Source organism: Pseudophryne corroboree, chromosome 1 (genome assembly GCF_028390025.1).
Source record: "Pseudophryne corroboree isolate aPseCor3 chromosome 1, aPseCor3.hap2, whole genome shotgun sequence".
NCBI lineage: Eukaryota > Metazoa > Chordata > Amphibia > Anura > Myobatrachidae > Pseudophryne > Pseudophryne corroboree.
Genome location: NC_086444.1, coordinates 440,672,257 through 440,699,697, shown reverse-complemented (window position 1 = coordinate 440,699,697; position 27,441 = coordinate 440,672,257). Strand labels below are relative to the sequence as shown.

The 27,441-nt window shown below is 45.5% G+C and overlaps 1 protein-coding gene across 1 annotated transcript in view; it reads right to left on the bottom strand.

The window, feature by feature from the left end:
• The window catches only part of LOC134891357 (T cell receptor alpha chain MC.7.G5-like), a 545,029-nt gene that overhangs the window by 459,896 nt on the left and 57,692 nt on the right, over positions 1 to 27,441 (bottom strand). Inside the window, exon 3 of the mRNA XM_063913527.1 lies at positions 6,270 to 6,275. Within this exon, the coding sequence (XP_063769597.1) occupies positions 6,270 to 6,275 (6 nt within the window). The remainder of the gene's footprint in view (positions 1 to 6,269; positions 6,276 to 27,441) is intronic.

Genomic DNA, 27,441 nt, shown 5'->3' with positions numbered 1-27,441 from the left:
CCCCTCCTAAGCATAACCAGCCTCGGGCTCTTTGAGCCGATCCTGGTTGCAGAAATATGGTGAAAAAAATGACAGGGGTTCCCCCATATTTAAGCAACCAGCATCGGGCTCTGCGCCTGGTCCTGGTCCCAAAAATACGGGGGACAAAAAGAGTAGGGGTCCCCCGTATTTTTAAAACCAGCACCGGGCTCCACTAGCTGGACAGATAATGCCACAGCCGGGGGTCACTTTTATATAGTGCCCTGCGGCCGTGGCATCAAAAATCCAACTAGTCACCCCTGGCCGGGGTACCCTGGGGGAGTGGGAACCCCTTCAATCAAGGGGTCCCCCCCCCCCAGCCACCCAAGGGCCAGGGGTGAAGCCCGAGGCTGTCCCCCCCCCATCCAATGGGCTGCGGATGGGAGGGCTGATAGCCTTTGTTGTAAAATAAAAGATATTGTTTTTAGTAGCAGTACTACAAGTCCCAGCAAGCCTCCCCCGCATGCTGGTACTTGGAGAACCACAAGTACCAGCATGCGGCGGAAAAACGGGCCCGCTGGTACCTGTAGTACTACCACTAAAAAAATACCCAAAAAAACACAAGACACACACACCGTGAAAGTATAATTTTATTACATACATACACACATACATACATACTTACCTTAAGTTCCCACGCAGGTCGGTCCTCTTCTCCAGTAGAATCCAAGGGGTACCTGTTGAATAAATTCTACTCACCAGATCCAGTGGTCCAGGCTCCTCGGCAAATCCAGGGATAATCCACGTACTTGAATAAAACAAAAAAACGGTTGCCCGACCACGAACTGAAAGGTGACCCATGTTTGCACATGGGTCACCTTCCCACGAATGCCAGAAACCCACTTTGCCTTCTGGCTAAGTGGGTTTCTTCAGCCAATCAGGGAGTGCCACGTTGTAGCACCCTCCTGATCAGCTGTGTGGTCCTGTCCTCACTGACAGGCGGCACACGGCAGTGTTACAATGTAGCGCCTATGCGCTACATTGTAACCAATGATGGGAACTTTCTGCTCAGCGGTGACGTCACTTTAGGTCAACCGCAGGGCAGAAAGTTCCCATCATTGGTTACAATGTAGCGCATAGGCGCTACATTGTAACACTGCCGTGTGCCGCCTGTCAGTGAGGACAGCAGCACACAGCTGATCAGGAGAGTGCTACAACGTGGCACTCCCTGATTGGCTGAAGAAACCCACTTAGCCAGAAGGCAAAGTGGGTTTCTGGCATTCGTGGGAAGGTGACCCATGTGCAAACATGGGTCACCTTTCAGTTCGTGGTCGGGCAACCGTTTTTTTGTTTTATTCAAGTACGTGGATTAACCCTGGATTATCCGAGGAGCCTGGACCACTGGATCTGGTGAGTAGAATTTCTTCAACAGGTACCCCTTGGATTCTACTGGAGAAGAGGACCGACCTGCGTGGGAACATAAGGTAAGTATGTATGTATGTGTGTATGTATGTAATAAAATTATACTTTCACGGTGTGTGTGTCTTGTGTTTTTTTGGGTATTTTTTTAGTGGTAGTACTACAGGTACCAGCGGGCCCGTTTTTCCGCCGCATGCTGGTACTTGTGGTTCTCCAAGTACCAGCATGCGGGGGAGGCTTGCTGGGACTTGTAGTACTGCTACTAAAAACAATATCTTTTATTTTACAACAAAGGCTATCAGCCCTCCCATCCGCAGCCCATTGGATGGGGGGGGACAGCCTCGGGCTTCACCCCTGGCCCTTGGGTGGCTGGGGGGGGGGGACCCCTTGATTGAAGGGGTTCCCACTCCCCCAGGGTACCCCGGCCAGGGGTGACTAGTTGGATTTTTGATGCCACGGCCGCAGGGCGCTGTATAAAAGTGACCCCCGGCTGTGGCATTATCTGTCCAGCTAGTGGAGCCCGGTGCTGGTTTTAAAAATATGGGGGACCCCTACTCTTTTTGTCCCCCGTATTTTTGGGACCAGGACCAGGCGCAGAGCCCGATGCTGGTTGCTTAAATATGGGGGAACCCCTGTCATTTTTTTCACCATATTTCTGCAACCAGGATCGGCTCAAAGAGCCCGAGGCTGGTTATGCTTAGGAGGGGGGACCCCACGCATTTTTTTTGGGGATTTTACATTGTTTAATTAAAAATAAAAAATAAAAAGAACCCCAGCACGGATCACACAGATCCGGCCGAGATTGATTGTAAAAAAAAACGGCAGTGTTTTGCTAATCACTGCCGTAAAATTAGGTAAAAAAAAACGAATGACATCGACATCGGAAGAAAAGAAAAACCCGAATACGACAGCTTAGTAAATCCATCGTAATAAATTCAAAAAGTTGCAGTTTTACACTGTCGATGTCATTCGTGATTGAACTTTGACCTATTTTCGGGAATTACGAATGTTAGTAAATGTACCCCTATGACGGTATAAAGAATGAAAAAAAAACCACGGTTAGGTGGTATATATTATAATACAATTATGGATGGACGGACTGCCTGCCGAGTGCCGACACAGAGGTAGCCACAGCCGTGAACTACCGCACTGTACACTGGTTGATAAAGAGATAGTAGTATACTCGTAACAACTAGTATGACTGACTATGACGGTATAAAGAATGAAAAAAAAACCACGGTTAGGTGGTATATATTATAATACAATTATGGATGGACGGACTGCCTGCCGACTGCCGACACAGAGGTAGCCACAGCCGTGAACTACCGCACTGTACACTGGTTGATAAAGAGATAGTAGTATACTCGTAACAACTAGTATGACACTATGACGGTATAAAGAATGAAAAAAAAACCACGGTTAGGTGGTATATATTATAATACAATTATGGATGGACGGACTGCCTGCCGACTGCCGACACAGAGGTAGCCACAGCCGTGAACTACCGCACTGTACACTGGTTGATAAAGAGATAGTAGTATACTCGTAACAACTAGTATGACACTATGACGGTATAAAGAATGAAAAAAAAACCACGGTTAGGTGGTATATATTATAATAATACAATTATGGATGGACGGACTGCCTGCCGACTGCCGACACAGAGGTAGCCACAGCCGTGAACTACCGCACTGTACACTGGTTGATAAAGAGATAGTAGTATACTCGTAACAACTAGTATGACTATGACGACGGTATAAAGAATGAAAAAAAAATACCACGGTTAGGTGGTATATAATTATACAATTATGGATGGACGGACTGCCTGCCGAGTGCCGACTGCCGACACAGAGGTAGCCACAGCCGTGAACTACCGCACTGTACTGTGTCTGCTGCTAATATAGACTGGTTGATAAAGAGATAGTATACAACAATATACTACTATACTGGTGGTCAGGCACTGGTCACCACTAGTCACACTGGCAGTGGCACTCCTGCAGCAAAAGTGTGCACTGTTTAATTTTAAATTAATATAATATTATGTACTCCTGGCTCCTGCTATAACAACCTGCAGTGCTCCCCAGTCTCCCCCACAATTATTATAAGCTTTTATACATTGATGTGCAGCACACTGGGCTGAGCTGAGTGCACACAGACTGAGTCACACTGTGTGACTGCTGTGTATCGTTTTTTTCAGGCAGAGAACGGATATAGCAGAGAACGGATATATTAAATAAAAGTTAACTTAACAACAACTGCACTGGTCACTGTGGTAAACTCTGTCTGCACAATCTCTCTCTCTCTCTTCTAATCTATTCTAATGGAGAGGACGCCAGCCACGTCCTCTCCCTATCAATCTCAATGCACGTGTGAAAATGGCGGCGACGCGCGGCTCCTTATATAGAATCCGAGTCTCGCGAGAATCCGACAGCGTCATGATGACGTTCGGGCGCGCTCGGGTTAACCGAGCAAGGCGGGAAGATCCGAGTCGCTCGGACCCGTGAAAAAAAAAGTGAAGTTCGTGCGGGTTCGGATTCAAAGAAACCGAACCCGCTCATCTCTACTATATATATTATATATCTGTCTGACTGCTCAGCTCACACAGCTTATAATTGTGGGGGAGACTGGGGAGCACTACTGCAGTGCCAGTTATAGGTTATAGCAGGAGCCAGGAGTACATAATATTATATTAAAATTAAACAGTGCACACTTTTGCTGCAGGAGTGCCACTGCCAGTGTGACTAGTGACCAGTGACCTGACCACCAGTATATATAATATTAGTAGTATACTATCTCTTTATCAACCAGTCTATATTAGCAGCAGACACAGTACAGTGCGGTAGTTCACGGCTGTGGCTACCTCTGTGTCGGCACTCGGCAGCCCGTCCATAATTGTATATACCACCTAACCGTGGTTTTTTTTTCTTTCTTTATACATACATACTAGTTACGAGTATACTATCTCTTTATCAACCAGTCTATATATTAGCAGCAGACACAGTACAGTGCGGTAGTTCACGGCTGTGGCTACCTCTGTGTCGGCACTCGGCAGCCCGTCCATAATTGTATATACCACCTAACCGTGGTTTTTTTTTCTTTCTTTATACATACATACTAGTTACGAGTATACTATCTCTTTATCAACCAGTCTATATATTAGCAGCAGACACAGTACAGTGCGGTAGTTCACGGCTGTGGCTACCTCTGTGTCGGCACTCGGCAGCCCGTCCATAATTGTATATACCACCTAACCGTGGTTTTTTTTTCTTTCTTTATACATACATACTAGTTACGAGTATACTATCTCTTTATCAACCAGTCTATATATTAGCAGCAGACACAGTACAGTGCGGTAGTTCACGGCTGTGGCTACCTCTGTGTCGGCACTCGGCAGCCCGTCCATAATTGTATATACCACCTAACCGTGGTTTTTTTTTCTTTCTTTATACATACATACTAGTTACGAGTATACTATCTCTTTATCAACCAGTCTATATATTAGCAGCAGACACAGTACAGTGCGGTAGTTCACGGCTGTGGCTACCTCTGTGTCGGCACTCGGCAGCCCGTCCATAATTGTATATACCACCTAACCGTGGTTTTTTTTTCTTTCTTTATACATACATACTAGTTACGAGTATACTATCTCTTTATCAACCAGTCTATATTAGCAGCAGACACAGTACAGTGCGGTAGTTCACGGCTGTGGCTACCTCTGTGTCGGCACTCGGCAGCCCGTCCATAATTGTATATACCACCTAACCGTGGTTTTTTTTTCTTTCTTTATACATACATACTAGTTACGAGTATACTATCTCTTTATCAACCAGTCTATATATTAGCAGCAGACACAGTACAGTGCGGTAGTTCACGGCTGTGGCTACCTCTGTGTCGGCACTCGGCAGCCCGTCCATAATTGTATATACCACCTAACCGTGGTTTTTTTTCTTTCTTTATACATACATACTAGTTACGAGTATACTATCTCTTTATCAACCAGTCTATATATTAGCAGCAGACACAGTACAGTGCGGTAGTTCACGGCTGTGGCTACCTCTGTGTCGGCACTCGGCAGCCCGTCCATAATTGTATATACCACCTAACCGTGGTTTTTTTTTCTTTCTTTATACATACATACTAGTTACGAGTATACTATCTCTTTATCAACCAGTCTATATATTAGCAGCAGACACAGTACAGTGCGGTAGTTCACGGCTGTGGCTACCTCTGTGTCGGCACTCGGCAGCCCGTCCATAATTGTATATACCACCTAACCGTGGGTTTTTTTTCTTTCTTTATACATACATACTAGTTACGAGTATACTATCTCTTTATCAACCAGTCTATATTAGCAGCAGACACAGTACAGTGCGGTAGTTCACGGCTGTGGCTACCTCTGTGTCGGCACTCGGCAGCCCGTCCATAATTGTTTATACCACCTAACCGTGGTTTTTTTTTCTTTCTTTATACATACATACTAGTTACGAGTATACTATCTCTTTATCAACCAGTCTATATATTAGCAGCAGACACAGTACAGTGCGGTAGTTCACGGCTGTGGCTACCTCTGTGTCGGCACTCGGCAGCCCGTCCATAATTGTATATACCACCTAACCGTGGTTTTTTTTTCTTTCTTTATACATATATACTAGTTACGAGTATACTATCTCTTTATCAACCAGTCTATATATTAGCAGCAGACACAGTACAGTGCGGTAGTTCACGGCTGTGGCTACCTCTGTGTCGGCACTCGGCAGCCCGTCCATAATTGTATACTAGTATCCAATCCATCCATCTCCATTGTTTACCTGAGGTGCCTTTTAGTTGTGCCTATTAAAATATGGAGAACAAAAATGTTGAGGTTCCAAAATTAGGGAAAGATCAAGATCCACTTCCACCTCGTGCTGAAGCTGCTGCCACTAGTCATGGCCGAGACGATGAAATGCCAGCAACGTCGTCTGCCAAGGCCGATGCCCAATGTCATAGTACAGAGCATGTCAAATCCAAAACACCAAATATCAGTAAAAAAAGGACTCCAAAACCTAAAATAAAATTGTCGGAGGAGAAGCGTAAACTTGCCAATATGCCATTTACCACACGGAGTGGCAAGGAACGGCTGAGGCCCTGGCCTATGTTCATGGCTAGTGGTTCAGCTTCACATGAGGATGGAAGCACTCAGCCTCTCGCTAGAAAAATGAAAAGACTCAAGCTGGCAAAAGCAGCACAGCAAAGAACTGTGCATTCTTCGAAATCCCAAATCCACAAGGAGAGTCCAATTGTGTCGGTTGCGATGCCTGACCTTCCCAACACTGGACGTGAAGAGCATGCGCCTTCCACCATTTGCACGCCCCCTGCAAGTGCTGGAAGGAGCACCCGCAGTCCAGTTCCTGATAGTCAGATTGAAGATGTCAGTGTTGAAGTACACCAGGATGAGGAGGATATGGGTGTTGCTGGCGCTGGGGAGGAAATTGACCAGGAGGATTCTGATGGTGAGGTGGTTTGTTTAAGTCAGGCACCCGGGGAGACACCTGTTGTCCGTGGGAGGAATATGGCCGTTGACATGCCAGGTGAAAATACCAAAAAAATCAGCTCTTCGGTGTGGAGGTATTTCACCAGAAATGCGGACAACAGGTGTCAAGCCGTGTGTTCCCTTTGTCAAGCTGTAATAAGTAGGGGTAAGGACGTTAACCACCTCGGAACATCCTCCCTTATACGTCACCTGCAGCGCATTCATAATAAGTCAGTGACAAGTTCAAAAACTTTGGGTGACAGCGGAAGCAGTCCACTGACCAGTAAATCCCTTCCTCTTGTAACCAAGCTCACGCAAACCACCCCACCAACTCCCTCAGTGTCAATTTCCTCCTTCCCCAGGAATGCCAATAGTCCTGCAGGCCATGTCACTGGCAATTCTGACGAGTCCTCTCCTGCCTGGGATTCCTCCGATGCATCCTTGCGTGTAACGCCTACTGCTGCTGGCGCTGCTGTTGTTGCCGCTGGGAGTCGATGGTCATCCCAGAGGGGAAGTCGTAAGCCCACTTGTACTACTTCCAGTAAGCAATTGACTGTTCAACAGTCCTTTGCGAGGAAGATGAAATATCACAGCAGTCATCCTACTGCAAAGCGGATAACTGAGTCCTTGACAACTATGTTGGTGTTAGACGTGCGTCCGGTATCCGCCGTTAGTTCACAGGGAACTAGACAATTTATTGAGGCAGTGTGCCCCCGTTACCAAATACCATCTAGGTTCCACTTCTCTAGGCAGGCGATACCGAGAATGTACACGGACGTCAGAAAAAGACTCACCAGTGTCCTAAAAAATGCAGTTGTACCCAATGTCCACTTAACCACAGACATGTGGACAAGTGGAGCAGGGCAGGGTCAGGACTATATGACTGTGACAGCCCACTGGGTAGATGTATGGACTCCCGCCGCAAGAACAGCAGCGGCGGCACCAGTAGCAGCATCTCGCAAACGCCAACTCTTTCCTAGGCAGGCTACGCTTTGTATCACCGCTTTCCAGAATACGCACACAGCTGAAAACCTCTTACGGCAACTGAGGAAGATCATCGCGGAATGGCTTACCCCAATTGGACTCTCCTGTGGATTTGTGGCATCGGACAACGCCAGCAATATTGTGTGTGCATTAAATATGGGCAAATTCCAGCACGTCCCATGTTTTGCACATACCTTGAATTTGGTGGTGCAGAATTTTTTAAAAAACGACAGGGGCGTGCAAGAGATGCTGTCGGTGGCCAGAAAAATTGCGGGACACTTTCGGCGTACAGGCACCACGTACAGAAGACTGGAGCACCACCAAAAACTACTGAACCTGCCCTGCCATCATCTGAAGCAAGAAGTGGTAACGAGGTGGAATTCAACCCTCTATATGCTTCAGAGGTTGGAGGAGCAGCAAAAGGCCATTCAAGCCTATACAATTGAGCACGATATAGTAGGTGGAATGCACCTGTCTCAAGTGCAGTGGAGAATGATTTCAACGTTGTGCAAGGTTCTGATGCCCTTTGAACTTGCCACACGTGAAGTCAGTTCAGACACTGCCAGCCTGAGTCAGGTCATTCTCCTCATCTGGCTTTTGCAGAAGAAGCTGGAGGCATTGAAGAAGGAGCTAAAAGGGAGCGATTCCGCTAGGCATGTGGGACTTGTGGATGCAGCCCTTAATTCGCTTAACAAGGATTCACGGGTGGTCAATCTGTTGAAATCAGAGCACTACATTTTGGCCACCGTGCTCGATCCTAGATTTAAAGCCTACCTTGGATCTCTCTTTCCGGCAGACACAGGTCTGCTGGGGTTGAAAGACCTGCTGGTGACAAAATTGTCAAGTCAAGCGGAACGCGACCTGTCAACATCTCCTCCTTCACATTCTCCCGCAACTGGGGGTGCGAGGAAAAGGCTCAGAATTCCGAGCCCACCCGCTGGCGGTGATGCAGGGCAGTCTGGAGCGACTGCTGATGCTGACATCTGGTCCGGACTGAAGGACCTGACAACGATTACGGACATGTCGTCTACTGTCACTGCATATGATTCTCTCAACATTGATAGAATGGTGGAGGATTATATGAGTGACCGCATCCAAGTAGGCACGTCACACAGTCCGTACTTATACTGGCAGGAAAAAGAGGCAATTTGGAGGCCCTTGCACAAACTGGCTTTATTCTACCTAAGTTGCCCTCCCACAAGTGTGTACTCCGAAAGAGTGTTTAGTGCCGCCGCTCACCTTGTCAGCAATCGGCGTACGAGGTTACATCCAGAAAATGTGGAGAAGATGATGTTCATTAAAATGAATTATAATCAATTCCTCCGCGGAGACATTGACCAGCAGCAATTGCCTCCACAAAGTACACAGGGAGCTGAGATGGTGGATTCCAGTGGGGACGAATTGATAATCTGTGAGGAGGGGGATGTACACGGTGATATATCGGAGGGTGAAGATGAGGTGGACATCTTGCCTCTGTAGAGCCAGTTTGTGCAAGGAGAGATTAATTGCTTCTTTTTTGGGGGGGGTCCAAACCAACCCGTCATATCAGTCACAGTCGTGTGGCAGACCCTGTCACTGAAATGATGGGTTGGTTAAAGTGTGCATGTCCTGTTTTGTTTATACAACATAAGGGTGGGTGGGAGGGCCCAAGGACAATTCCATCTTGCACCTCTTTTTTTCTTTTCTTTTTCTTTGCATCATGTGCTGATTGGGGAGGGTTTTTTGGAAGGGACATCCTGCGTGACACTGCAGTGCCACTCCTAGATGGGCCCGGTGTTTGTGTCGGCCACTAGGGTCGCTAATCTTACTCACACAGTCAGCTACCTCATTGCGCCTCTTTTTTTCTTTGCGTCATGTGCTGTTTGGGGAGGGTTTTTTGGAAGGGACATCCTGCGTGACACTGCAGTGCCACTCCTAGATGGGCCCGGTGTTTGTGTCGGCCACTAGGGTCGCTAATCTTACTCACACAGCTACCTCATTGCGCCTCTTTTTTTCTTTGCGTCATGTGCTGTTTGGGGAGGGTTTTTTGGAAGGGACATCCTGCGTGACACTGCAGTGCCACTCCTAGATGGGCCCGGTGTTTGTGTCGGCCACTAGGGTCGCTAATCTTACTCACACAGCTACCTCATTGCGCCTCTTTTTTTCTTTGCGTCATGTGCTGTTTGGGGAGGGTTTTTTGGAAGGGCCATCCTGCGTGACACTGCAGTGCCACTCCTAGATGGGCCCGGTGTTTGTGTCGGCCACTAGGGTCGCTAATCTTACTCACACAGCTACCTCATTGCGCCTCTTTTTTTCTTTGCGTCATGTGCTGTTTGGGGAGGGTTTTTTGGAAGGGACATCCTGCGTGACACTGCAGTGCCACTCCTAGATGGGCCCGGTGTTTGTGTCGGCCACTAGGGTCGCTTATCTTACTCACACAGCGACCTCGGTGCAAATTTTAGGACTAAAAATAATATTGTGAGGTGTGAGGTATTCAGAATAGGCTGAAAATGAGTGTAAATTATGGTTTTTGAGGTTAATAATACTTTGGGATCAAAATGACCCCCAAATTCTATGATTTAAGCTGTTTTTTAGTGTTTTTTGAAAAAAACACCCGAATCCAAAACACACCCGAATCCGACAAAAAAAATTCGGTGAGGTTTTGCCAAAACGCGTTCGAACCCAAAACACGGCCGCGGAACCGAACCCAAAACCAAAACACAAAACCCGAAAAATTTCAGGCGCTCATCTCTAAATAATAATAATAATAATAATAATAATAATAATAATAATACTGTAGTTACACAGTGGTAATCTTCAAATAAGTCACCCCCATGCATATATTTACACCTATAGTACGCTATTAACCTGATTTCAGAGCTAGAAAATTGCCAAAATCATTGATTACTCTCTGCATTATCATACCTCTCAACATTCTGCATTCTCATAGCGTGACCTTTGTGCGTGGTGAAGTAGCGCACATCCAAAAGGGGGCATGTCCTTGAGAAAAGGGGGCATGGCTTAACAAGCCAAGCAAGCCAAGTCTCCCATTTTCCTTACTGTGGGGGCATGCCCAGCGTTCTGTGAGCTGCTGGCATGCCCTTAAACCCTGTGTCTCCTCTGTTCCTGCACACAGTGCCTATTCACCGTGAGTGACAGATTGCCTCCCAACTGCCCCCCCATGGGTGGGACACTGTGGTCCACAGGTGGGACAGCAAGACAGTGCCCAAAAAATGTGACTGTCCCGTGAAAATTGGGACAGTTGGGAGTTATGCAGTTACAATAAATTGCTGGATATTTGATCCTTAGTGAACAGCCTTACCATAATGTCCCTTTAAACCAGATACTCATGAATTACACAGGTTCCGTGGCTTATAAAAACCAGGTGAAATGCAGGCTTGTAGTCAACCAGCCATATAATCTGTGTAATTCATGAGTTTACCAGTTTGATGGTATAGTACAGCAAACCTAGATATCAATCGGAATTACTGGTATGATGCTATGGGGTATATGCAAATGCGGTCGAATTTCCGCAAAAGTCGAAAAACGGGGCATTTTCGACAAAAAAAACCTGTCGAATTGGATTCAACAATGCAATACAGTACTTTTCGACAAAAAACCTGCCGTTTCAGATTCGACTTTTTGCAATTCGACATTTCTCAAATTTGACATGTCTGCAATGGTAAAAATGCGGCAATTCAGCAAAAGTATATTCAATTGAAGAATGTCGATTCGACAACAGCGCTTTTCGACAGTCATTTCGTCAATTTCATTCCGAATCATTTTGCTGTCGTGATCTAATAAAAAAATTTAAGAACGTATTTTTTTTGTGTTTTTTTGATTGCTGATAGCATATCTATTTATATTAGAAGGGATTATTTATTTATTATTTATTTATTAACAGTTTCTTATATAGCGCAGCATATTCCGTTGCGCTTTACAATTAGAATATCTACTTGGTTTGTCTATTTAGGAGCCACAAGTATTATTTAATAGATTTTTTAAAAGAATATATATATATATTTTTACTGACTAAAAAAAATAGGAGAGATCAGTTCATGTTTTTCAGTGGGAAGGGGTGGGAATGGGTTAAAATTCCAGAAAAAAATTGCGTAGGGTCCCCCCTCCTAAGCATAACCAGCCTCGGGCTCTTTCAGCTGGTCCTGGTTGTAAAAATACGGGGGGGAAAATGACAGGGGATCCACCGTATTTTAACAACTAGCACCGGGCTCTGCGTCCGGTCCTGGTGCCAAAAACACGGGGGACAAAAGATGTAGGGGTCCACTAGCTAGAGAGATAATGCCACAGCCGGGGGACACTTTTATACTGGTCCCTGCGGCCGTGGCATTAAATTCCCAACTAGTCATCCCTGGCCAGGGTACCCTGGAGGAGTGGGGACCCCTTAAATCAAGGGGTCCCCCCCTCCAGCCACCCAAAGGCCAGGGGTGAAGCCCGAGGCTGTCCCCCCCATCCAAGGGCGGCGGATGGGAGGCTGCTAGCCAAGTCTCAAAAAAAAGAATATTGTTTTTTGTAGCAGAACTACAAGTCCCAGCAAGTCTCCCCCGCAAGCTGGTACTTGGAGAACCACAAGTACCAGCATGCGGGGGGAAACGGGCCCGCTGGTACCTGTAGTTCTACTACAAAAAAATACCCAAATAAAAACAGTACACACACACCGTGACAGCATAACTTTATTACATACATGCACACCGACATACACACATACTTACCTATGTTGACATGAGGCTCGGTCCCCTTGTCCACGTAGAATCCACGGGGTACCTGTAAATAAAATTATACTCACAACAATCCTGTGTAGATTGGTCCTCTTCAGAGTTTGTAATCCACGTACTTGGCAAAATAAAAAACGCAAAACACGGACCACGCACTGAAAGGGGTCCCATGTTTACACATGGGACCCCTTTCCCCGACTGCTGGGACCCCCTGTGACTGCTGTCAAAGAGGATCCCTTCAGCCAATCAGGGAGCGCCACGTCGTGGCACTCTCCTGATTGGCTGTGCGCGTCTGAGCTGTCAGGCGGCGCACTTGAGATACAATGGAGCGCATAGGCGCTCCATTATATTCAATGGTGGGAACTTTGCGGTCAGCGGTTGAGGTTACTCGCGGTCAACCGCTGACAGCAAAGTTCCCACCATTGAATATAATGGAGCGCCTATGCGCTCCATTGTATCTCGAGTGCGCCGCCTGACAGCTCAGACGTGCACAGCCAATCAGGAGAATGCCACGACGTGGCGCTCCCTGATTGGCTGAAGGGACCCTCTTTGACAGCAGTCACGAGGGGTCCCGGCAGTCGGGGAAAGGGGTCCCATGTGTAAACATGGGACCCCTGTCAGTGCGTGGTCCGTGTTTTGCGTTTTTTTATTTTGCCAAGTACATGGATTACAAACTCTGAAGAGGACCAATCTACACAGGATTGTTGTGAGTATAATTTTATCTACAGGTACCCCGTGGATTCTACGTGGACAAGGGGACCGAGCCTCGTGTCAACATAGGTAAGTATGTGTGTATGTCGGTGTGCATGTATGTAATAAAGTTATACTGTCACAGTGTGTGTGTACTGTTTTTATTTGGGTATTTTTTGTAGTAGAACTACAGGTACCAGCGGGCCTGTTTCCCCCGCATGCTGGTACTTGTGGTTCTCCAAGTACCAGCTTGCGGGGGAGACTTGCTGGGACTTGTAGTTCTGCTACAAAAAACAATATTCTTTTTTTTGAGACTTGGCTATCAGCCTCCCATCCGCCATCCTTGGATGGGGGGACAGCCTCAGGCTTCACCCCTGGCCCTTGGGTGGCTGGAGGGGGGGACCCCTTGATTTAAGGGGTCCCCAATCCTCCAGGGTACCCCGGCCAGGGGTGACTAGTTGGGGATTTAATGCCACGGCCGCAGGGACCGGTATAAAAGTGTCCCCCTGGCTGTGGCACTATCTCTCTAGCTAGTGGAGCCCGGTGCTGGTGTTAAAAATACGGGGGACCCCTACATCTTTTGTCCCCCGTATTTTTGGCACCAGGACCGGACGCAGAGCCTGGTGCTGGTTGTTAAAATATGGTGGATCCCCTGTTATTTTTTCCCCGTATTTTTGCAACCAGGACCGGCTCAAAGAGCCCGAGGCTGGTTATGCTTAGGAGGGGGGACCCCACACAATTTTTTTCAGGCTTTTTTGAACACTTTTGTGCCATCCATGAAGTCGTATCCAGGACGCACACTATCGTCAATTGGTCCGTTTTTCGACAGCGGGACTGTCAAATCCGTTTTTTATTGAATATGTCGAATTCGTGTCCCGGCGCCCGGGATTCGACTGTCGAATTGTGTCGAATCCAAAAATGGTCGAATTCCAGCCGGATTTCGACTGCAATTGCATATACCCTTTTATCTATTTGTCTACAAAGTACTGTAGATCATAAAACACAGCAGATGTGAAAACACTAAATCCTAGCTAGTACCTGCAAATTGCCCATTACCACTTGCCTGGCATGGTCGCATCGAATGCAACCACACCAGCAGGTGCCTTACATGACCTGGTCGCACAGGATGCAACCAGTCAGATAAACTGTGTTTACAGCCGCAGAGAAGAGAAACTTCCCTCTGCTGCCGCTCTCAGAGGAACCGGAAAGTCCCTCTGCCTCCCTGCACCCTAGCCCAGTGTTTGCTGTGCTGCTGAGCATTGGTGTTCAGTCAGCATGGCAGAACATCCTATCCGGTGGCTGCAGACAATAGCAGCCACTGGGGAAGTGTAAATTAACCCCCCAAACCCACCTGTGTACCTGGCGGCTGTTCCAGCTGTTAAAATTAAAGTAGCGATGATCACAATGTTTCCGATGGTTTCAATGGTGTTGACTGATGTTGCAATGTATTAAAAATCAATTTATTTTTCAAATATCCCCCCCCCCCCCAAAAAAAAAAATAAAAATAAAAATCACTGAAATCACTTTGGATACAAAAATACATGTTCTTCACCTAATTCTTTCATACAAAAAACCCAGACAATTTCTGAGCATTTTTTGGAGAGAAGAAAATCATCAGTTAAGTGGTTAAGGACCATCACTAACTGTAAGTGTTGTTACTAAATGTGTGAAATGCTCCAATTGGGATCTTACATAAACTGCACTATTTGAAAACAATTATTTTGTTTTGTCTGGATCCCCCCTGTCTTCCCAGACCCTATACTGGCGTACCACATGTATCTCCCCTGATGACAGCCCAGGGCACAAGAGTAAGTCAATGAAGTGCATTAATTCACTACAGGCTTAATGAAATTTAGCACATGCTGCCACCTAGTGACCTAGAGTTGTGCTAAACTGAGACTTGGAAAAGCAACTTTATTGTATGTCTTCTACATGGCCTACACACAGTGTGGGGTTCATAGCACAGTAATATATCCCAGAGTCAGAGGTTTTCAACTCTTTAATTTTCAGAGGGAACAGACGACCTTGGGTATTGTGCGAGTACTCCAATCGACCTTTCATCTCCTCTGCTAAGTCAGTCTCTTCTGAGCGATCTTGTAGGAGAAACTGCAGTGTTTTCCCTGGCTTCTGTAAGTACCAGAACATAGCATAAGCACTCACATCATAACTGCAGTCCACAGTTATTTCCATTCCTTCCAGCGGTGTCAGTTCATGAGATGTCTGGGTAACTTGTTCCGCTGCTGCAGAACCTGAAAGTTTAGCAAGAATTTAAAAAATAAATAAATAGTAATATATATAATATAATATATTTAAAAAAGGCATTTTAAATATATAAGTGAATATTAGGTTAAGACAGTTAGAGAACATAAAGCCTGACATACAATCACTATAATGCACTTGTCTCACTGATTAGTTTTCATTATTTCCTGTTTGGTACATGTAATGTTGAAGCTTGCACTCTAAAGCAGAAAAACATTGAAATTCTACTATTCACACTATTACTGCTTTTCACTACTACTGCCACTCACTAATACTGATGCTCACTAATACTTCCACTAATACTGACGCTCACTAATACTTCCACTCACTAATACTGCCATTCACTAATACTGCCGCTCACTAATGCTGGTACTCACTAGGAGTCTTATTCATCAATCAATATTTGCGGAATATCCTCTAAAAACATGCGTTTCCGGATAGTACTTGCAAATATTAAGTTTCCTTGAATGTATACATGGGGGATCGCAACAGAAGCGAACGCTGCACCTGTAGCTTTCCTATAGCCTTTAGAATATTTACCTCATTATTTACTGGGAAATAGCTCCCTGGATCCATAGGATCCCTCCCTGGATCCATAGGATCCCTCCCTGGCAATGACTACCCACACATATGTTGTCTGTCAGCAGACTGCATGGGGTAATGAAGAGAACAGGAAACGCCTTTCCCTGCTGGTGTTTTGTAACACATCCTTGTGATCCTTAACTTCATATTGTTGCGATAAGCAGCGATATTACATTTTAATTAGTGGGTCTAAGAACATGATACTTGACAAATGACCCTACTACTTGTACTTACTATTACTGCTGGTACTCACTAAAGCTGCTACTCACTCATACTGGTACTTACTATTACTGCTGGTACTCACTAAAGCTGCTACTCACTCATACATACTGGTACTTACTATTACTGCTGGTACTCACTAAAGCTGCTACTCACTCATACATACTGGTACTTACTATTACTGCTGGTACTCGCTAAAGCTGCTACTCACTCATACATACTGGTACTTACTATTACTGCTGGTACTCACTAAAGCTGCTACTCACTCATACATACTGGTACTTACTATTACTGCTGGTACTCGCTAAAGCTGCTACTCACTCATACATACTGGTACTTACTATTACTGCTGGTACTCACTAAAGCTGCTACTCACTCATACATACTGGTACTTACTATTACTGCTGATCCTCACTAAAGCTGCTACTCACTCATGCATACTGGTACTTACTAATAAAAATGACTTCAAGTAAAAGTGGAAGGCATACACAGCAATGCATGTTTGGTGCTGTAAATGAGGCACAAGTAGCAAACTGCAGGTTATAGGAATTACACAGGAAATAGGAGGAAATGCAGCCAGTCATCGCTTTTCAAGTCGTGTCAGGTGTCTCACTGCTTAGTGTTAAAAATAACTGCACTGTCTTTAAAATGAACTGAAATAAAATAACATTTATTTATGACATTACAATAAGTGATAACTCTTAAGGGGGGTACTCACTGGGCGATTTCAGCCTAAAAAATAAACAATAATGACATAAATGTCGTCATCATTTATTTTTAGGCTTATATCGTCCAGTGTGTATGGGGTAATATTGGTGACCGATGAACGATGCACGCTCCCGCACGCCGTTCATATACCTCCCAACTGTCATGATTTTCGCAGGTCAGTCCCATGTTTTGGGGATTGTCCCGCTGTCCCACCCGCAGGCCACAGTGTCCTATGGAGCGTATGTGTGTGTGTGTGTGTGTGTGGTGGGGGGGGGGGGGGGGGGGGGGGGGGGAGGATCAGTTGGGAGGCTCCTGTCAGTCACTGTTCTATCTAGCCGAGCAGCGGTGAATAGACGCTGTGCGCATGCCCTATATTGTTGAAAGCTACATCATTCAACAATATAGTCGTCCATCCAGAATCGACTAGTGTGTACCTGCCTTTACTTTATCATTATGAATCAATATAATTTTAGATATATTTGCTGATTTCATTTTTAAGATAGTGTGGTTATTTTATTAGTCTGTGTCATCTGGATTGCTACTGGTGCTACTTTATTTTACAAAAATATAGAAACAGATAAATAAATAAATAAATCGGTAGATAATGATAGATAAAATAAATGGCATCCTGCCACCATGCTAGGCTACAGTTCAGCAAACAATATGACAAGATGACACCAACCTGATGAGGAACATCACCTTGAGCAAGGCTATGTTCGAGTTGCTTCATAGAGTAAAATTACTTTTGGTATTTCAAATACGTTAAAGGTGTTCAGTACCAGTGGTCGTGATGTCGGCACTCACATGATTGACCGCGGATTCCTGACACTGAAGATCCCAACATTAAAGGGGGTAAATATTTTTACTCTCCCCTCCCCTAACCCTAATCCACGAAGGGTGGTAACTGAGGCTAACCCTTGGATGGTGGCGGCTAGGGCTAACCCTCAGGGGGTGTCGACCAAGACTAACCACCCCCCTAGTGCTTAATCTTAAGCCCCCCTAGTGCCTAACCCTGACCTGAACCCTGATACTTGCCTTCAGGATGTTGGCTGTTGGTTTTCCGGCACAGGTCACATGACCGCTGGCATCCTGACGGCCGAGATGCTGAACGCATCCCCTTTAAAACACATAAAATACAATGATAATGGATATACTGCAAGGCACAGATTTCTGGCTAAAATTACGATAGTCAGATGCCATCCTGTAACGGAATACAGCTGGCAATGTTTTGTTCTCAGCTCAATTCTGAATCTCAAAAATATTTATTTTTGCTGTGCCAGCAAACATTTGCTTTTTTTAATCACTTAATATTTTGTAATTTCTGTGTTACTTATATATATTTTTGAGATTGGATAATGTGATCATTAACAGAATTGTTCCAAAATTTCACACCCCTTCAAAAATGTATCACTTTACAAATGTGATGACCAACAACATGTTTCATTTAAATGGCCCTGATCCCAAAGTTGAACTTGCAGCTTGATAATTGTTCTTAGTTAATTTTCGTCACTCATATTCAATGAGCAGGATGGTGGTCATTAGGTTGACATGAGTTAGGACGACATACATTGTGTCGACCATGTTTGGTGGACATGCATTAGGTCGACATGATCACTAGGTTGACATGGTCATTAGGTCGACATGGAAAAAGGTCGACGTGAGTTTTGCACAATTTTTTTTTACTTTTTTGACCTTTTTCATACTTAACGATCCATGTGGACTACAATTGGGAATGCTAACCAGTGGTAGCGGGGTGGGGCAGCGTGCCCGAAGCATGACGAGGGAAGCGAGCCAGCGAGGGGTTAAGATGCACTAAGTGGGGTTCCCTGTCACTTTTTGAAGAAAACAACACAAAAAAAAGTTAAAAAAACTCATGTCGACCCTTTTTCATGTCGACCTAGCACTTTGACCTAATGACCATGTCGACCTAGTGATCATGTCGACCTAATGCATGTTGACCAAACGTGGTCGACCCAATGTATGTCTCGAGCTAACTCGTGTCGACCTAATGAACCACACCCCAATGAGTATGTTCAAAGTTTGCATTAAATTAGTGTTTTTGATTAAACTCAGTCAAAATATTTTTTTCATTAATATAAAAATATTTTAACTTTTTTTTTTTATCAAACCGAAAAACCTACTTTACTGTATAAGCAACCACAGGTATTAAAAATACTAAAACACAATAATGTACAGTATGTAGAGTTTGCTATGGTGTTAGACCTATCATGAACACTTAGGAAGTAAACAGAATCACAATAGTAAAAAGAGTGTAAAACAGTGTCATCTTGTGGTCTGCAATCAAATTACATTTCCTGCTGATGTGGATTACCTGTAGACACAGCTATCCAAAAAGTTGCTTATCTTATGACTGAAGATATGTAATGAAGTAGAGTCAAGGGTATAGCTACTATAGGGGCAGTTAGTGCAGCTGCTATGGGGCCCAAAGCTGAGAGGGGCCACCTTCTCTGTCGCAGTTACACACATTGGTGGTCATTCCAAGTTGTTCGCTCGTTGCCGATTTTCGCTATGATGCGATTTGTTGCTAACTGTGCATGCGCATGGTACACAGAGCGCATGCGCTAAGTTATTTAACACAAAACTTAGTAGATTTGCTGGTGTTCGAGCGACGATTTTCAGTCACACTGCTGATTGGTGAATGATTGACAAGAAAGGGGCGTTTCTGGGTGGTAACTGAGCGTTTTCCGGGAGTGTGCTAAAAAACGCAGGCGTGTCAGGGAAAAACGCCGGCGTGTCTGGAGAAACGGGGAAGTGGCTGGCCGAACGCAGGGCGTGTTTAAATGTCAAACCAGGAACTAAACGGACTGAGCTGATCGCAATCTGTGAGTAGGTCAGGAGCTACTCAGAAACTGCAAAGAATTATTTAGTAGCAGTTTTGCTAATATTTCGTTTGCAATTCTGCTATGCTAAGATACACTCCCAGAGGGCGGTGGCCTAGCATGTGCAATGCTGCTAAAAGCAGCTAGCGAGCGAAATACTCGGACTGAGGGCCATAGTTGCCTACCCTCCTGCTTCCTGCAGGAGACTCCCTGAAATAGCAGCAATCTCCCTGACTCCCTGAATAGTCCAGCAATCTCCCTGATTGCACCTTACCCTCATTATGTAGCTGTTTCATTCTTGGTGAAAAAAAACAAATCAGAGGTACATATGTGGCATACTGGAATGTTAGGAGACAACAGATTTTGGAAAGTTCCAAAAGCCTTTTGATTCTTATCAGTGAGTGGGGGAGTTTTATGGCCCCAACACCAGTTACTTGCAGACCCTGCCACATGTAGGGGGTTAGGACAGGAAGTGCAGGGGGATTTTAGAAAAAGGAACAAAGCACAGGACAGTTCAGTGTGAGCTGAGGACTGAGGATGGAAGGCACAGGCTAAGTGTCCAGGAGAAACGCAGGCTGGGGACTGTGGAACAAGAATGGCACTCCACAGTCCCTGGCATGATGGAGAGAAGAGCAGCGTGTGGGTGTTGCTATGAGGAGAGGGAGAGCCTATATCTGCAGTGTGACAGGAGAGCCAGCAGCTTCAGCGAGAGATGGAGAGTGCAGTGTGAGAGCCACAGTATGCAGAGTACAGTGGAAGGAACCAGGAACAAAGGACCTTCAGGGGTACCCAAGAAGCAGGACGGGAGGTGTGAGTCTGTGGGAGAGGACGACCTGGGTGAGTGGTAGGAACCACGTTTGGCGGAAGGCCCCCAGTAACGTGTCCATGAGAGATCCCGTTTAGATAGAGCCCCTAGCGAATGGGGGAGAGCACACTGAAATGAATCTCAGTTTGCGGAAGCCGCACTACTGATTCCCAGAGACTGCGCTGGTATGTACTGTACTGTAATGCTGCCACATCACTGTAAATGCTGTTATTGCCATTGAAGCAAATGAAAAGAGATGTAACCTGATGTAACCCATATGAATATTATGCTGGAGAGAAGAAAAAGAAGTTAAATGTTACTGTCGTGATAACCCTGTCTGAACTGTGAATAAACTGCTTGCTTATGTGATGAGACGGCCTGGTGTTCAATGCTTTTTTAAAATAACTGATGGAGCTGCCCCTGCCCGGCTATCACAACTTGGCGTCCGCGAACAGGATCGGTACCGAAGATTTATTTGACAATTTGGGGAAAACTTTATTGGGAGGGGCCCATGAAAGCCACCTATCTCTTTTGACCCAGCGAACTGGGGGAGACAAGGGCCGGCACGGGCAGGTTCTTAGTGTTTGGCACAATTGCCAGAAGATGTTGGAACATTCATGATCATCTGTGACCCAGGACTGTAATTCACAGGAAATAGGCAGCAGTATATGTGATTTGTATTTCATGTGATGTTTTGCATGCCATGTTTTTCTGCTCATGTGATTGTTATATTGTGTGTTTGCATGCCATGTTTTTCTGCTCATGTGATTGTTATACTGTGTGTGATGTATACTGCAATTATCCTTGTTTACTGTGTGTTATGTTTTGACCTTGCTATAGAGTATAAGAGACTGTTCCTTGCTAGACTTTTTGCAAGCTCATAGGTAGATTGCGTGGGGACACGCAAGATTTTAGCAGGGGTGTATGTGGCATACTGGAATGTTAGGAGACAACAGATTTTGGAAAGTTCCAAAAGCCTTTTGATTCTTATCAGTGAGTGGGGGAGTTTTATGGCCCCAACACCAGTTACTTGCAGACCCTGCCACATGTAGGGGGTTAGGACAGGAAGTGCAGGGGGATTTTAGTAAAAGGAACAAAGCACAGGACAGTTCAGTGTGAGCTGAGGACTGAGGATGGAAGGCACAGGCTAAGTGTCCAGGAGAAACGCAGGCTGGGGACTGTGGAACAAGAATGGCACTCCACAGTCCCTGGCATGATGGAGAGAAGAGCAGCGTGTGGGTGTTGCTATGAGGAGAGGGAGAGCCTATATCTGCAGTGTGACAGGAGAGCCAGCAGCTTCAGCGAGAGATGGAGAGTGCAGTGTGAGAGCCACAGTATGCAGAGTACAGTGGAAGGAACCAGGAACAAAGGACCTTCAGGGGTACCCAAGAAGCAGGACAGGAGGTGTGAGTCTGTGGGAGAGGACGACCTGGGTGAGTGGTAGGAACCACGTTTGGCGGAAGGCCCCCAGTAACGTGTCCATGAGAGATCCCGTTTAGATAGAGCCCCTAGCGAATGGGGGAGAGCACACTGAAATGAATCTCAGTTTGCGGAAGCCGCACTACTGATTCCCAGAGACTGCGCTGGTATGTACTGTACTGTAATGCTGCCACATCACTGTAAATGCTGTTATTGCCTTTGAAGCAAATGAAAGGAGATGTAACCTGATGTAACCCATATGAATATTATGCTGGAGAGAAGAAAAAGAAGTTAAATGTTACTGTCGTGATAACCCTGTCTGAACTGTGAATAAACTGCTTGCTTATGTGATGAGACGGCCTGGTGTTCAATGCTTTTAAAAATAACTGATGGAGCTGCCTCTGCCCGGCTATCACACATACATTCAAAGGGGATCATCAGCGCAATTTCCCTGCACTGGTGGTCGTGGCCACTTACCAGGGATGTACGGTGAGCTAAATGGCTCAGGAGGCACTGGCTAGCATCAGAGCCAGATTTACACACAATAACGTTAGTATGACAGGAAAGGCTCTGTCTCACCTGCCCTACCCAACCGCACATCACTGCCACTTACAGTATATGGAACCTCTTGTAAAACACAATACACAAACAAATCCTGAAAAATAACAGTGCCTTTACTTCAGCAAGTAGATCTTACGTCAAAGTTATGCTGCTCATTTTTATTTGGATGTAAGCAATCTTTATGACACGTCTGCGCTGATAGGTGTTACTTTCACAATCTCCCTGAAATGCTTTTCCAAAAGTAGGCAAGTATGACATGTTATATACATTTTCCACTCCTGGGTGGTACATAGAGGCCCTCCCAAACTTTTGCCTTGGGGTCTACAATATATCTAGCTATGCCCCTGGATGTGCTTTTTGTATTATGATAACGAATGAACTACAGAGCATTATCATGTTACAAAATATGAATTGGTGCACTGTAATATGGCACAATATGAAGTGGAGTCACTGTAGCGTATTGTATTGCATCATTTATTACACACAGGGGGATATTCAATTGTTTTAACACCGGTAATTGTCACAACTGAGGGCTGGTGTCGGTAGCGGGAAGCCTCAGTTGTACGGGCTGATGGGTACCTGAACTTAGAAGGTGATATGGGACTCCTAGACATGCACAGGAACTGTAGTACCAATGCCCGAAGGCGTGACCACGACAACTGGAAGTGCCTTTAAGGGTTTTTATTAAATAATAAAAGTTATAGAATGTGCAACAAAACAATAGCTGTCAAAGAGAGTCTCTGAATTCCTATTGGGTTGAGCCCAGTAACCAGAGTATAAGTTTGAAGTGCTTTATGATACTTGGGATCACAGGTAAAGTATTAAGTGATGCTGGGGATTGCAGGTGAAGCATTAAGTGATGCTGGGGATCACAGGTAAAGCATTAAGTGATGCTGGGGATCGCAGGTAAAACACTCCACTATAATGGTGAATACTGATGGTAGTGGAAACAGAGGGCTGCTAAAGAGTGGCTGCTGGAAGCCGGAGTTATACACTCTGCTAACGCTGGGTGCGGAAGCAAGGGAAGTAGGCTGCACCACAGAGTATCCACAGGAGAATTGGAGCTGCACCACAGAGGGTATTCACAGGAGAGTCTTTAGTGAAGCTGAAGACTGGAATCACTGGAGAGACAATTGAAGCACTGACAGTTTCCTGGTTGCTGGGACAGGATATTTATACCTGCTGGGTAGCAGGGATTGGCTGACAATTATGCAAAGGCAGCAGCAGCGCTGCGGATTAGTGAGGAGAGTGACACGTGATTGTATCCAACATGGCTGCGCCCAACAGAGTTTGAAGGGGAAATGATGACCTGAAGAACCATGTGCCAAACAGTAATGGCGGCGGAGGCCGCAGCAGCAGAGGCTTCACGCTCTCCTCACACGCACAGCGGCCACAGGGATGGCGGTGGCGGCCGCAGCACACGGAGGATGCCACACTCAGCTTACATGCAGCAAGGACCACGGGCACAGCGATGACGGCCGCGGCCGGACTGAGAGTGCCATACCACAGATAAGTGAACACACTAAGAAGGCCGCTGAACCAGCGCTGCGGGCAATACCAAATGCATTGTAAACAAAACATAGTTATAACCCGGCCCTGGCACGCTGGGCCAATCTCAGGAGACACCTAACTGGTAGAAAATGGCGTCCAGTTACCCAGATCGTGACAGTAATGTTCCAAGTACACTGTGACTAAGTACACAGAAGTTCATCTAGAGACAAGGCCAGTGCAAAAAGAACACAGATATGATATACTGTATGTAGCACAATGGGATTTTACTGTAGATGAGTAGGTGCAAGGTCAGGCGCAAAATGGCCACCGACCGTTGAGACCAGCCACCAGCTGGCTGATCCCAATGGACATAGCAATGACGTGCCAAGTGAGCTCAGTGCCAATGCTGTGTGCGACCGAGTATGGGAATGTGTGTCTAGGGACAAGGCAGCAGAACAGTGCAAGGGACTAGGATATGATAGATGGAGCCAAGCAGTACTATGTTTCTAGGAGTGGTTGCGCTAGGGACATGGTGGCAATGCAATATAAAAATACGTCAATCAGCGGTATTAAGTAAAGTATGGTTAAACAGACTGTTTTATGCACATATGATGAATCATACAATTTTGAGTGGCATTTCCCTGGACTTTTTTTTTTTGTGAGGCACATGATTGTATGTGTCACTCATGTTGTCCGGGACTGCCAGGAAGCTGCCAGGAGGTTGAAGAAAATTGTTATACAACTTGCATGGGATGCGGGTCATCCTGATATATGGCCAGCATTAGATAGATAAATAGAAATAGAAGTCCGCACTCACATCTCCATCCGAGTTAATAATCAAGGCATGCTCCCACGCTTCAGCCTGTCTAGCTGCTGTCCATGCTGCACATGGTAGTTACTATGGCTATTAGCTACTTATTAGCTGTTTTTAGTTTTTCAAAGTCAAAAATAATACATACACACAACATGCAAACTCCAAACAGAGTGGCCTCTGTTCGGGCGCGTTACCGCTGTGCATATGCATACACGCACGGTATGTATACAGGTTCACGAGCCTTGCGTATTATCGCATGGTAAGAGTATAAACGGTAGCATATGCATTCGCACAGAAAAGCCACAAAGACATATATAATACCTTATTCATATTGGGGGTCATTCCGAGTTGTTCGCTCGTAATTTTTTTCTCGCAACGGAGCGATTAGTCGCTAATGCGCATGCGCAATGTCCGCACTGCGACTGCGCCAAGTAAATTTGCTATGCAGTTAGGAATTTTACTCACGTTTTTTTCCTCGTTCTGGTGATCGTAATGTGATTGACAGGAAGTGGGTGTTTCTGGGCGGAAACTGGCCGTTTTATGGGAGTGTGTGAAAAAACGCTACCGTTTCTGGGAAAAACGCGGGAGTGGCTGGAGAAACGGAGGAGTGTCTGGGCGAACGCTGGGTGTGTTTATGACGTCAAACCAGGAACGACAAGCACTGAACTGATCGCAGATGCCGAGTAAGTCTCGAGTTACTCAGAAACTGCACAGAGATGTCTTATCGCAATATTGCAAATCTTTCGTTCGCAATTTTGATAAGCTAAGATTCACTCCCAGTAGGCGGCGGCTTAGCGTGTGCAAAGCTGCTAAAAGCAGCTTGCGAGCGAACAACTCGGAATGACCCCCATAGTGCATAATTTACACATAGTCCCCATACACATTGTCAGTGACTTGCCTACACTTTAAAGGTAAAACAACTGAGCTATTCAGCTCTATGTGGTGTGAGGGGATGGGGCAGTATTAGGACTTAGTGTTTGCTATTCAGATGTGCATTTTTTTACTATCTACATTCCAGTGGCTATTTCAAGTATATCACATACTTCTGCGTGTAGATATACGCAGAAAGGGAATATTCACAAATTGCTATTATACTGTACTCTTGATATTCGGCAGGAAATCAGAGGTGAACACCTGCAAGTGCACCCTGGAGCAAGCATCGCCCACTGATTCAAACCAACCTATGACCCCTCATGTACTGTAAATGACTTGCCCTCTGACCTATGAAAGAAGAGCTTACATTTCCCATTGTACTGCATTTGGACACATTGTATAAAATAGAGGTTTCCTGATCCAGGCTTCAGTCCCTATTTCTCTAAAGTCATCTTGCCAAGACTGGCTGAGACCTGGATCCAGGAGTGCTCACGGAAACGTATGTATTATTAGTTGTAGCTCTTCTCTGTGTATTGTTTTACCTTTTAACTGTTTTCAAGTAAATACTGTTGATGCGTTGGACCACAACATTACATTTAACTACCGGTGTTGCATTCCATTCTTGTTTGGGGTAAGGTGTATTCAGCCACACGTGTCGCTATATTGTGCGCATAACGTGTCGGTGTGTATATGCAACGTATTGTCGAAGTCGAAAATATTGCAGTACACACATCACGGTCAAACTACACACAGATGGCCTCCGTGCGCGTACTTTTTCTGCCGTGCGTGCACATATTCGCAAGTTGCGTATGACTGCTCCCGCAGTCCTGCGTATTAGCGCGTGGTATGGGTAATTACATAGTATATGTAATTGCATGGAAAAGCCATAAAAACACATTACATATTTAATCCACATAGTGCACAAAGGACACATAGTCTACAGGCACCACACCAGTTAGTTACACTTGCTTAAAGAGTATAATAACTAAGGGATTCACCTTTACAGAATTAGGTTATGAGGTGGTGTTTGGTATCCAGCTGAAGGGTATTTTAAGAGCAATATTCCAGTGTTGGTTTGCGGAAGATAGCACGTTCCTGCGAATAGATATGTGCAGGAACGCAATATTAATATTAACTGTATTTACTGTACTCCTGATATTCGGCGGGAACCCAGTGGAGAACATCTGCAAGTGCACCTGGACCAAACATCGCCCATCTATTTAAACTGACCTATGACCTCTCCTGTACTGTAAACAACCATCCCTGTGACCAATGAACAAAGAGATTACAGTTCCCATTGTGTTAGGTTTTGGACAAATGTATAAAAAGCCAGCTGCAGGCCCGGTCACTCACAATCTCTGAAGATCATCTACCTTGATGACTGAGGACTGGACCGGAAAGCGCAGGTGAACAAATGTATGTACCATTGACTGTAGCCTTTATCTTTTATTGTATATGTTATTATTGTAACCCCCTGCTAAGTAAAATAACCGTTGCTGAGTTAGACCCCAACATAGTTTTTGAAATACAATTGGTGTCGTGTCTCTTTCCCTGCTAGATTTGTAAGTGTATTTCAGACACACGTGAAGCTGCATAGT